The 13,587-nt window shown below is 40.5% G+C and overlaps 1 protein-coding gene across 1 annotated transcript in view; it reads left to right on the plus strand.

Moving 5' to 3' along the window:
- The window catches only part of ptprfa (protein tyrosine phosphatase receptor type Fa), a 223,700-nt gene that overhangs the window by 28,023 nt on the left and 182,090 nt on the right, over positions 1-13,587 (plus strand). The window contains exon 2 of the mRNA XM_046050075.1: positions 11,534-11,708. Within this exon, the coding sequence (XP_045906031.1) occupies positions 11,615-11,708 (94 nt within the window). The 5' untranslated portion in view covers positions 11,534-11,614. The remainder of the gene's footprint in view (positions 1-11,533; positions 11,709-13,587) is intronic.

The following is a 13,587-nucleotide window of genomic DNA, read 5'->3' on the forward strand; positions in this document are numbered from 1 at the left end:
ACAAGTCCTTTGTCTGATGCAATAAGGAGGTCGTTAGTAATTTTCAACAGTGCTGTCTCTGTGCTATGATGAGCTCTAAATCCTGACTGAAAATCCTCGAATAAACTATTGCTCTGTAGAAAGTCACACAGCTGTTTAGCAACTGCTTTCTCCAGAACCTTAGAGAGAAATGGAAGGTTAGATATAGGTCTATAGTTGGCTAAAACATCCGGATCAAGTTTTTTCAGAAGAGGTTTAATTACAGCTACTTTAAAGTACTGTGGTACATAGCCTGTTGATAGAGATAGATTGATCATATCTAGTATAGAAGTGTTGACTAAGGGTAAAACATCTTTAAGCAGCCTAGTCGGGATGGGGTCTAAGAGGCAGGTTGATGGTTTAGATGAAGAAATTATTGAAGTTAGTTGGTAAAGATTGAGGGAAGCAAAACAGTCTAAACATATATCTGGTATTACAGCTGTTTCTAAGGTTCCTGAGTTTGGAGATAAGTCGGTACCAGTTGAGGGCAGGTCTTGGTGAATTTTGTTTCTAATAGTTAGAATTTTATCATTAAAGAAGCTCATGAAGTCGTAACTACTGAGAGCTATGGGAATACTTGGCTCAATAGAGCTGTGACTCTCTGTCAGCCTGGCTACAGTGCTGAAAAGAAACCTGGGGTTGTTCCTATTTTCCTCTAGTAATGACGAGTAGTACGCTGCTCTGGCATTACGGAGGGCCTTCCTATAAGTTTTAAGACTATCTTGCCAAATTAAATGAGAATTTTCCAGTTTGGTGGAACGCCAATTCCTCTCAAGTTTCCGCGATATTTGCTTTAATTTGCGAGTTTCAGTATTATACCATGGAGCTAACCGTCTTTGTTTTATTATTTTCTTTTTTAGAGGGGCTACAGAGTTGAGTGTCATTCGCAGCGAGCCTGCAGCACTATCAACAAGATGATCGATTTGGGAGGGACTGATAATGAATTTAGAGCTGATGGAATCGCATCCTTAAATTTAGCTACAGCACTATCAGACAGACATCTTGTATAGAAATTTTTGCCCAATGGCATGTAGTTCAGCAATACAAACTCAAAAGTTATCAAACAGTGGTCGGACAAAGAGGGATTCTGTGGGAACACCACTAATGTTCAATTTCAATACCATACACCAAAACAAGGTCGAGGGTGTGGTTAAAACACTGAGTCGGTTCATGAACACTCTGAGAGAAGCCAATGGAATCTAATAGAGAGATGAACGCAGTACTAAAGCTGTCATTCGCAACGTCCACGTGAATATTAAAATCCCCTACAATAATAACTTTGTCCGTTTTAAGGACTAAAGTTGACAAAAACTCTGCAAATTCAGAGTGCTGACCAGGTGCTCGGTACACTATAACGAAAAGAATTGGTTGCAGTGATTTCCAACTTGGGTGCGAAAGACTAACAACAAGGCTTTCAAATGAGTTTAGTTTAGGTTTAGAGCTGATTAGTAGGCTAGAGTCGAAGATAGCTGCAACTCCACCTCCTCGGCCTGTGCCTCGAGGAATGTGAGTATTAACATGACTGGGAGGGGTGGATTCATTTAGGCTAACATATTCTCCATCACACTGCCAGGTTTCAGTAAGACAAAATAAATCAATAGTATAATCTGATATTTGTTCATTTACTAGTACACCTTTAGAAGAGAGAGATCTGATGTTTAAGAGTCCACATTTAACTCTCCTATTAGTTTGCACTATTGCTCTTGTGGTTTTAATTTTTATGAGGTTTTTATGTACAGCTCCTCTTCTGTTTACCTTTGATTTAAATAATTTCGATGGTCGGGGGGCAGACACCGTCACTATAGGATTTTCACTAAGTAACTCCTGGAATGGAGGAGCAGAGAAGTGTGTTAGACTGCGACTCTGCGTAGGGTTTTGGGTGGGTAACTGCTGAATTAGAAGGGCAGAGAAGTGTGTTAGACTGCGACTCTGCCTCCTGGTCTCAACTCTGGGTTGTCATGGATTTGGTCCACTAATAAACTTGGCCAGATTTCTAGAAATGAAGTTAAGTGCCACTGCTGTCAACAGAAAGACAAATCCAGATGCTTTCAGTAATTAACTCTTATTCAGAAGAAGAATAGATATATAGAACAAAGTTTTAGACAATGTCTCATCAAGTAAAAATCGTTAAAATTCCAGTAGTAGTAGGTAGTCTTTTTAATCCATCTTAAATTGTCTTGCTTTTGTTCTATTTATGAAATGAGGAAACAGGAATTAGGTTTCTGCGAGACTAAAGCTGATGATACACGGAGCAACTTTTAGAGCAATTGTCCACCCCCCTCCCCGTACCGCCGCTATCCGTTCAAAACATAGTCGGACTTGCCTCCAGCAAGATTGCCCAGCAACATTGCTCAAAAAGTTGCCCTCTGTATCATCAGCTTTAGGCTCATGCAGTCTACACGACTCTCAGATGGCCGTGCTGTTCACACTACGCAACATGCGGACTTGTGACGGGAGTCTTGAAGTCGTTCACACTATGTGACTGATTGGTGACAGGGGGTCACACACTACGCGAGCTGACAGCGGCTGTGTCACCCAACGCTGATCTCCAAACCACGTTTTGTCAAGAATACACACGTGAAATGTGAACAACTTTTGTTGTGAATAGCTGTTGTTATTGTAAAGATAGCAATTATAAAGACAAAGAATTTGGGTGAAAGAATGAATTAGCACACGCAGGTAGCAGGGATTGTCTGAGCTACAGAGAGAGCTGGAGGTGAGTAAAAAGTGTTTTGCAGGGAAAAAGTAGCTGCCTGCTCTCATTGGCTGGATGTGGATGCTGAGTCCAAAACAGAACTGTTTTGAATGGATATCAACTTGACTTTACAAAATGTTGAGTTTGTATTTACTTTGGTGCCATCATGTCATACAAGATTTTCCTACAATTGATATCACTTTTTGCAAAGCTTTTTTAACTGTAGGAAGACTAACCCAGCAAGTGATGTAACTTATATTATTTTTTATATTTCCAGGAACTTTCTTCTGACATGTTCTTCAACTTCTATCTTTAGAGACTTGTAGCATTTCAAAAATCCAGCCTAAACATGCTATATAAATGCAGTGTAAACTGGTGTGTACTGGGAAGTGTATTCTTGTTTGGGTTACTGTTACATACAGTATGGCTGTCTGTGGCCGGTTTGCTGGGCTGACTCTGTGGATGACTTGGGGGAATAGCTACCCTGTCAAAGTTCCAAAGTCAAATGCAAAAATGATTTACTAATAAATAGGATCCAAGCCAACCGTTTTAAAAAGAATAAAGCAGACTACTACTACTGCAACAGTATCACATGTAAGATTATTTTCCTATCTTTATTTAAGAGTGTGGTCTCTCAATTTTTAGACCACAACTTTTTGATTACATGTTCAGGTTGTGTAATGCTTTCCCCACCGTTTTTCTTTGCTCAAAATGAGGCAGTTGGTATCATCTTGATCAGGTGCACCATGCCTTCAACAAGCTCAAGCATCAAACACATTTTGCAATCAACATATTTTAAGAGTTCTAATAATATGATTGGAGAAAATGACAATTAACATGTTAAAGCATATTTTATTAAAAAAAGGTTCCCTATTCAACATTAAACCAAATACAACATACAAGCTAATGTGTACATTTACATACTCAACAAATAGAAAGATGTTCCAATCAAATAACATAAGCTCATTTATAGTTTACAGGTCCAGGTGTAACTGATGTGAATTCCTGGATATTGAAGGTCCACAGACTGTGACAAAACCAACCATCCTCTCTTTTTCTCCTGCTCAGTGTTTCAGTTAAGGTATGTGCAAACATGTCGTTTGAATTTGCCTCCGGTCGTGACCTCAGGGAGGGATCAGTTTAGCATAGGACCTCCTCCATGCCTTCGGCGCAGTAGACGGCCCCACCCACTAAACACGTACTGAATGGACCGCTCCCAGCCCCACCTTCCAACACAATATCAAGCGGTCATTCCATCACTGAGCTAGAGCTGGTGGTTGTTCAGTCTGTCTTGCAGGAAAAGATTTAACAGTTATGAAGGAAAGGTAAATATTTTCTGGTTACGCCACAGTAAGTGCTAGCTAATGCTAACTGTAGCTATCAGCTGACTCTGCCTCAATCAAGGGTCCAAAGCTTCTGTACTAACGTTAGATATGTAAACATTAAAACGCCCTGAGAGCACTAAGCTTCCAGTCTAGCTGTACAGCTAACTGGGAAAACTAGATGGCAGTAGCTACCATTATCAGCAGTTAGTGGCTAAAGTAACTGTTCCATCAGGAAACTCCGTAAAAGGACATCGGATGGAAAACCAAAAAGAATTCTCTCCATAAAATATCATACGGTTTCACCAAAATCAGTGAATAAAGTTATGAAGTTGTTGAGTTTTTTTAATTAAGTTTTTGAACAGTAATCAGTGAGACCTAGTCTCGCATTGTTTTGCTCCAATTAAACCTTTGTAGAAAACAACACTATGAGAGGGGTGAGAATAAACCAAACACTGAACAGCTGAACAATAAGCTGAAACTCACTATAAAGGTCAGTAAAGCTGAGGGAAGCTGCAGATTCAGCTGGAAATTCTTTCATTTGATGCCTTGAAGAGAATAAAGTTTCTGCTCCAACCCCATGTGTAAAACAATATATGTTTTCCTTGGAAGATGCAAGTGTTGCATAACCTCTAACTATGTACCCTGTATTTTCTTTTTGTCCTAAGAGGTGCTTTAGTCTTTCAAACTGAGTGTTTCTATGAGCTGGCTTGTATAGATGGACTTGGATGACCTGGACATTATTGTGTCCAGATATTTTTGGTCATGACCAGTCCTTCATTTTCTTGATGTTTCCAACAATACAACAATTTGTAACCTTCCAGAAACAGACAATCTGACAATTGTGCCTGCAGACGTGTGAAAGTCTCAAGCTTTGCTTTTTCATTCTTCACACAACTACTCATTTACATATATCAGTTTTAAAGAGGAAATTGATGTCACAAAGCCAAAGATAAAATAATGCAAGGATTTAACAACAGATCAAAAAATATGCTAGCATTCTTTTAGGCTGCTCTGCTTTATATGAAATGCAGTCACATCTATTTTAATACAGTACACACACACACACACACACACACACACACACACACACACACACACACACACACACACACACACACACACACACACACATTTTAAATATCCCAGGTCTTTTGTTGCTTTTGGCATTTACAGTTCTTTCTTCAAGGTTTTTTGTGTATGCCTTATTTAGGCATTGAGACTGAGATGGGAGACCAAAAACAAATCAAAAAATCAATGGCTATATTACTGTAAGGTATTACTGATTTTATCTTATAGAGGATATTTAAGGGGGAATTCCAAATTATGAAGGGGTTAAATCAAAGTCTGGTTACTTCACAATAGAGCTTTATACAATCCACATAGTATACCAAACAACATTTACAGTAATAGTTATGGGTTTTCATAGCCATACTTCATATGGCTATGAAGGGTGACTGTGTGTGAGGGACCTAGCCAGCATGTTTGTGTGCACATATCATATTGCTGCTGTCCTCACACATCAAGTCTAAGTGTATCTAATGTCTTTCAAATGAAGCTGACATATGTCCCAGTTAGCAAATAAGGTAGCATACTATAGCCGCCAAAGCTATAGTTAGATGTCATTAAGCACAATGGAAGACGGCCCACTGCTTCTGCTGGATGTGTCCACTGTAACCGCTGCCAAGAGAGTGTTTAAATACATAAGTGGTAGCCTGTCTGTTCTTCCCTTCCTCTTACTCTAAGACTGGAGGTGCTCCCCTCCCCAGCTCCTCAGTGCACCTCTGTCCCCAGGGATGCTGGGAGATAAGTGAGGGAGAGTGGATCTCAGGGTATGTTTCCCCCCAGGGTAGTCAGATCATCCTAACCTCAACAAGTGTCTGCTGGGTCTGAGCAGAGGGTCTGTGATGATGTTACCATGACAACTGCAGGAACCACACCACATTAAAAAAGATATCCTCATTATTGTACAGACAAATAATAACACCACCGTTAAATTCGGACACATAATAAATATGATTAATATGATTAATCTGCCTAAATGTTTTTCCTCTCGGGAACTTTCCACCAACTCCTGAGAAAAAGCTTCAGCTGTTAAATGCTCCACTACGTTCACCACGTAGTCTAGGTTCTGGGTGGGCAGGTAGTGTACAGTGGGTTTATCAGAGCTTTTTCACTAGAAACAGCTGGCTGCTGCTGCTGGAAACCAAATTGATAAGAGCGCTGAGACTGAACCAAAGGGTGGATGTGCTGTAAAACCAAGCTAAAAGAGGCCAAAAAGCTGCAGGTATAAATTGATTAAAAATAACAGTAAAAATATAGATTTTCACTATAAAAGGTTTTAATTCTGTTACATTTAAGCAAAGCAAAAAAGGGATGTGACTGTTTTAGATTTTCACATCGACGCACCTGTCCATAAGACCATTGACTTGTAGTCATGCAAAATGTATGGTCTCTCTCTCTCTCACACTGAATGTTACCACTCAGCACCCATTAACTAACTGTACTTCAGTTGGTCAACCAGCCAATGTTAGCATAACATGGCCAGAGTAGTTTCTGGCCTTGATGTGGTCGCACTGTCTTGTATTGATGACTTGTAAAAACAGTGATAATCACATAGAAATTGTTGTCATGGTTATCATCTATAATAAAAAGTTGATTTTGGTCACAAATCAAACTGAAAAGTTTGAGGTGCTGTAGAATGGATGTGTTGTGATTTTGCGAGATGGAAGAGTGCACATGAAAGTGTTGTTGCAGCTGTCTTTGCAGTGCTGTTGTTCCAGGAAGACTATGGAAATCCAGTACTTAGTCTCATCCGTGCCTTCCTGTCACAGCACACCTAACGACACGTCAAAGATGTTGGAAATTGTCCTCAAACTTTCTCTGAACCCTTTCTGTAAGACTTTCTGTAATTGTTCAACTTTCAGAATGAACATTGAAAGTGGGTTTTCAGTCACACAGTGTGGAAACATTTAAGCTTTCATGAATAATATACAGTATACTGAAAGGCACATAAACTGGATGAATGTGTCCAGCTCCAGCTGTCGGCTGTGTGCATTTGCTTGAATGTTTAATCCCATATTATATATGTCAAAGTGTTCTTGACAGAGACAAATACATTGGCATTTTGGGAGCAACCCTAAAATGAATTTAAATGGATTAAATGTAATGTTATGTACTGATATTCAGTCAATTACAATATGCAACTTATCACATGTAAAAAAAAAAAAATTAGCTTTCTTACAGCTTGCATGGAATTATGGAACTAAATGACAATGACTGTTCACAGTGTGATCACTATTTCACTTTTTATTTTGGCCAACTGGGGGCAGCAGAACAAGCTGTAAACAACGCATTGACATGTTATCGCTGTATGAAGTTGATATGGATAAGGTATCAGTAAACAAATCTTGCAGATACAGACTAACATTAATATTCATTTGAAGATGTGTTTGTGGTTACTACCACTGGTCTGGTATCCACCAACCCCTCACCAGCTAGTCTCTGTGTATGTCTGCTGTGTGGTGTTGGAAATGAGGATGATGAGAGCAGTGAGACTGAACCAAACAGGGCCATAAAACCAAAACACTGAGCAGCTGAAACACTCCTTACAGAAACTGCAGCGTTTACTTGGCAAGGCTGATATATTTTCCAGCTTCACTAGAGCTAGTTATTTGGAAATAATGCGCACCCTCCAGCTAAACAGAACCACATGTTCTCATGTCAGTTATATAAATATAACCATCCCATTCCTGAAATATTAGCACCCCTGGTGATGCTGAGTAAAAATGTGACAAAAAGAAAAAATGACAAGTAAGGACAAGGAGGGGTACAACTGTATCTGATTACATGCCTTATTTTTGTACTTAGGCACTAAGATGACACAGCACGAACATTTATTTGTCATCAGTCATCTGACACGGCTTTGTGACTCTACTCCTGAGCATGGGTCTGACACTGCTCAGCGTTGATATGACAGTGTGCTTCTCATATGGATTACATGTTGCATTTTCTCCATAGTATCATTCTGTGATTTAGCAGAGACTGCGGTCAGTCTCAGTGGAACTAAACCGCAGTGTAGGTATGAATGAATCATAGGTAGTATAAGTAGCACATGTGTACATTATCTCACATTATCATCACAGAGTATGGTCTAGACCTGCTCTTTTATGAGCGCTCTGAGATAACTGTTGCGTTTTTCACCCGCAATTCCGTTTTCACAGCAGCAGATGAGCCGTGTGGAGCAGGCTTGTTGTTAATTACCGATAGAGCCCACCGTGATATGAATGACATCGTCACCAACAGCTGTATTCACTGTTGCTTTACCTGGTCCATGCTTTACAATATCCATCGTTGTCTTCTAACGTGATACAAGAACGCGTCTCTTTCTGTGTGTTTCTCTGCAGATGTAGTGAGCGTTGCGTCTTCTTCACTCGTAAATAACTTCCACACACCTAAGACGTGTTTTAGCCTGTGTGTGTGTGTGTGTGGCTGGGACATGAGGTTACTGTCTGTGCACACGTGAAACACGGCGCAGCCTGTTTGTAACGTCCAGTGTCACCGGCAGAAAATTGGATATTTGACACTGCTGGGCCCTGGTTACTGGTCGGAGCAGAGTAAGCAAGGCAAGGCAAGGCAAGTTTATTTGTATAGCACAATTTAACAACAAGGTAATTCAAAGTGCTTTACATAAAACATAAAAGCAACAGGGATATATGTAAAAGTTTAAAAGCAACATAAAATATAATAAGTTACAGTGTTACAATCAGGGTTAAGAGTTAAATGGAAAATAATAAAAAGCTACAAACAAAGAAAAAGAAAACAGGACAGTAAAAGTTACAGTGCAGTGTAAGTTATCAATAAAAAGAAAAATCTTAAATATTTAATTAAAAGCAATGGTAAAAAGAAAGTCTTCAGTCTTAATTTAAAAGAACGGACTGTTTCAGCAGACCTGTAGTTATCTGGGAGTTTGTTCCAAATATACGGAGCATAATAACTGAACGCTGCTTCTCCTTGTTTAGTTTTGACTCTGGGGACGGAAAGCAAACCTGCCCCAGACGACCTGAGAGGTCTGGATGGTTCATAACGAAGCAGAAGATCGGAAATGTATTTTGGCCCTAAACCATTTAGTGCTTTATAAACTAACAGCAGGATTTTGAAATCAATTCTTTGACATACAGGAAGCCAATGTAAAGACCTCAGAACTGGAGTGATGTGATCCACCTTTTTGGTCTTAGTGAAGACTCGAGCAGCAGCGTTCTGAATCAGCTGCAGCTGTCTGATGGATTTCTTAGGGATGCATGGATAAGCTTTTCCAGGTCCTGCTGAGACATAAGTCCTTTAATCCTTGATATATTGATGATAGTAGTGATAGTAGGCTGACTTTGTAATTGTGTTAATATGGCTCCTCAAATTCAGGTCTGAGTCCATGACTACACCAAGATTTCTGGCTTGATTTGTGGTTCTTAACATTACAGATTGAAGTCGAGCACTGACTTTCAATCGTTCCTCCCTGGCTCCAAAAACAATAACTTCAGTTTAATTGAAGAAAATTGAAAAAAAATCGTTGACCTGCTCAATACAGTTACTCAGCGCTGTATGGGATCATAGTCCCCTGGTGAAATGGTTATGTAAATCTGTGTGTCATCTGCATAATTATGGTAACATATTTTGTTGTTTTTCATAATCTGAGCCAGTGGAAGCATGTAAATGTTAAACAAAAGAGGTCCCAGAATGGAGCCTTGGGGAACTCCACATGTCATTTTTGTCAGCTCAGATGTGTGATTACCTATAGACACAAAGTAGTCCCTGTCCTTTAAGTAGGATTCAAGCCAGTTTAGTACTATGCCAGAAAGTCCTACCCAGTTTTCAAGTCTGTCTAGTAATATGTTGTGGTCGACCGTGTCGAATGCAGCACTGAGATCCAATAATACTAAGACTGAAATTCTGCCACTGTCGGTGTTTAAATGGATGTCATTGAAGACCTTAACAAGAGCTGTCTCAGTGCTGTGGTGTGGTCAAAAACCTGACTGGAAGACATAAAAACAGTTATTTAGTGCCAAGAAAGCACTAAGCTGTTGAAAAACAGCCTTTTCAATGATTTTACTTAAAAATGGGAGATTTGATATGGGCCTATTAGTTAGGCTCATTAGTGAACTGTCTAGATTGCTCTTTTTTAAGAGTGGCTTAATGATTGCAGTTTTCAGGGCCTGTGGGGAAAAAACCTGTGAGGAGAGACATGTTGACAATTTGTAGTAAATCTGAGGCCATGCATTTAGACACATTTTTGAAAAAAACTGTTGGCAGAATATCAAGGCAGCATGAGGAGGATTTCAGATGTTGTATTATGTCCTCCAGGTTTTTATGGTTAATAGAATCAAATTGTCTCGTGCTATATGAATTGTTTTTAAGTGGACACAGGGACAAGACATATCTTGTTACTGACATGGAGGCACTGATTGCTTGTCTAATTGTTTGAATTTTGTCTGTGAAAATAAACGGCCTATTTCAGTCCCCAGCTGATCAATCATAGAAAAATAATCGGTTATCATAACTTTTTGTCATGATTAATTTATTAATGACTCAGCATCATCTGTATTAAAGACAAAAGAATCATCTTTTTTAAAGTGCATACAACAAGCTCCTCATTGCACTCTGTGTATGGTGCAGAAGCTATAGAGAGAGGCAAGTTATTGATGCAACAAGCTGTATCCAACAGCTGTAACAGTTGGCTGAACAAACCTATTTGTTGCATACTGTTACATACCCAGTGTGTAAAAAAACACATTTGTTAGGGTTAGGGTTACACTCACATAGATACACGCTACGCCTACACATGTGCACAGATGACCCAGCTTTAGGGTTACAATTTTGGATTTATTCACACACTTTAAAAACATTTATTGAAAGTTTTATTCTTTTTACATATTGGGTGGAGCTCCTGAATAATGTGTTTCTCATAATTGTAGGTGTGTTGAAGTAAGTAAATAAGTATTGGTGTGAGTGTATTAAATAAAAAACATAAGTAATAATGTTGAGCAAGTGGGAAAGCTTTAATGAACAATGTTGAAATGCAGATTCATAGGTGTCATATGACCACACAACCTCTTTAACATCATTTAACTTCAACATGTTCCCAGTCATTCTCACACACGCTACCAAGATCATTGGTCTCCCCACACCCAACCCAATACAAATGCACAAGACATCACCCACTCAATTCCCACTTCACTGTACTGTTTTCTGGGAACAGGTACAAGTCCCTGAGGTGCAGAAAGGCTCACTGGCCTGGGTACCAGGTACTAAACTCGCTATGATTCTCGTTTTCATGTTTTTGTCTGTTGCTTTGTGCTGTTGTGTTGTACTTCATGTATTCTGTCTGTCACTGGTGTGTGGTGATGTGTGTCTTCACTGTGATGTACAGTGCTGTGAAAGACAATGTTCAGGCGGGGACAGTAAAGTCTAACTAAGTAACATCAGCTGTCTTGTCTCGTCACAGGTGTCACTCTATGATTGTGTGAGGTCGTAGCCGATCAGCAGCAGTGTCAGGACCAGGGGAGAGTGTACCAGTAGGAAGACCATGGACCTTAGATTCAGAAGGCTGTTGCCTCTCACCAGGGCAGCTCTTCATCTCCTGCTGCTGGCCAGACTGGTGCTGCCTTCTCATTCAGAAAGTGAGTACTAATATTATCCACACAGCTCAGAGCTCTGCCCACATGTTAACAGTTTTACAGACAGGTAAGATACATTAGCTGCTATAGAGTCAGAAGAGATTTACACATGGTAGCTCCGCTTTAATCTTGAGAAGCTGCAGAGCTGCAGTCTCTATTCATTCACTTACACTATAAATTTCCAGCTACACTGAGGCTTAATGTTGACCCTTTTCTCTCTGCTTGCCTGCCAGTGAGTGTCATGAGTTGTAGTTTTTCCCTGTCAGTTTGAGTTTTTGCCATTTGTTTCTGGTGTCCTTCTGTTTACCTGTTCTTCTCGTTTCCTTGTCCTTAGTGTTTATGTCTTGTCTGGTGTTCTATCTCGTAGTCCTGTGTTGATTTGATATTGCTTTGGTTTGGTAGTCTAGTTGTTATATTGTTTCTTAGTCACTGCCTTAACTCTTGTTCCTGCGTTTTAGTTCTTTGTCCTTGTTCCCAGTCCTGTACCTTAGTTCATGTTAAGTGTTCACTCTGGTCTGTTTTGTGTTCAGTGACCTGTGTTCCGTCTGTTCCCCCGGTTGTCACCCTGCCTGCATGTCAGTCTCTCCTTTTCCCTCTGCTCACTGTCTCTCTCTCTCTCTCTGCCTGCCTCGTTAGTCTCATGTCTTTCACCTGTGTTGCTCCCGCCCTGCTCCTTAGTCCCTGTGTATATATACCTGGTGTTTCTGTCTTGTCCTTGTCGGGTCATTGTTTATTGTCACCCAGTATTACAGTGTGTTACCTTGTTGCCAGCCTACTCGTCGTGTCTCCCTGTTTCCCTGCTTATTTTGGATTCTGGTTTTCTCGTTTGTATTACTTTGTTTTGGACTCTGTCATCGGCCACTCAGTTTGTAAGTGTGCTCGCCTTTGTTTGTTTATTAAAACCCCTTGAACTGTACCTCCTTTGCCTTGCGTCCTGCATTTGGGTCCTCCAACCTGCTCAACCCTGCCTTCACCACCATTCCGTGACAGTGAGTGTGCAGAGTTTTGCGTGCATACCGTGCTGCTGACCGATGCATGCACGTTGCGGTTCCTCGTGGGTCTATTTCATGTACTATTTAAAAAAGATGTAATATTCTTTGTGTTCATAAATGGTGATAATTGATCCCAATGTCCTGCGAGGTACGAACAACTCTGCACAACAATTGTGAAGTTAAGGCTCCAACAAGATCTCTGACGTAATTGCTGACGTAATCTGCACTCTGCGCATGCGTTGGCGTCTGTAGCCACCTGTCGGAAGCTCCGTCTTAAACCGGACTCTTATCCAGTTTTAATCCACTCTTTTTTTTTCCGTTACATTTTTTATATCCTTTTTATTTAACTTAACTTTATTTAAGTTTTACGTGGGTTAAAGATTTTAGTCATCCGACATGGATTTTAAGCTAGATGACCGAAAAAAAGCGATCAACGCTACTGACCACAACAAAGCTCCGGTGACTATGATAGCCGAGATAACTCTGCCCCATGAGGACTGCTCACTCCTTAAGAAAGCGAACAAAAAGATTGCTGACCTTATGGAAGACATCCGACGACTTTCAGAGGAACTCAAAGAGAAAGATTCCCTGCTGACTGGCTTTATGGATGTGGCTTCAGTACAAGCCAAACAGATTGTTTCTCTTAGCGCAACCGCTAACATCCAGGACACTGTGTTTTGGGACCCCTCTAGCCTTCCCAGGCTTTCATCCTGCTCGACTCCGAAGCATCAGTCAACCTGGGCTGAAGTGGTGGTCCGTGGCTGCAAGAGAGGCTCGGATGGGGCTGCCTCTCCTCCGCACATCGGCCTCTCCAACCGCTATGCAGCCCTGTCTAACGACACTCCGGTCCATCCAGCGGATGCACCTGCGGCTTCGAGTCTCCCTGATAC

This window comes from Micropterus dolomieu, linkage group LG05 (genome assembly GCF_021292245.1).
Source record: "Micropterus dolomieu isolate WLL.071019.BEF.003 ecotype Adirondacks linkage group LG05, ASM2129224v1, whole genome shotgun sequence".
Classification (NCBI taxonomy): domain Eukaryota; kingdom Metazoa; phylum Chordata; class Actinopteri; order Centrarchiformes; family Centrarchidae; genus Micropterus; species Micropterus dolomieu.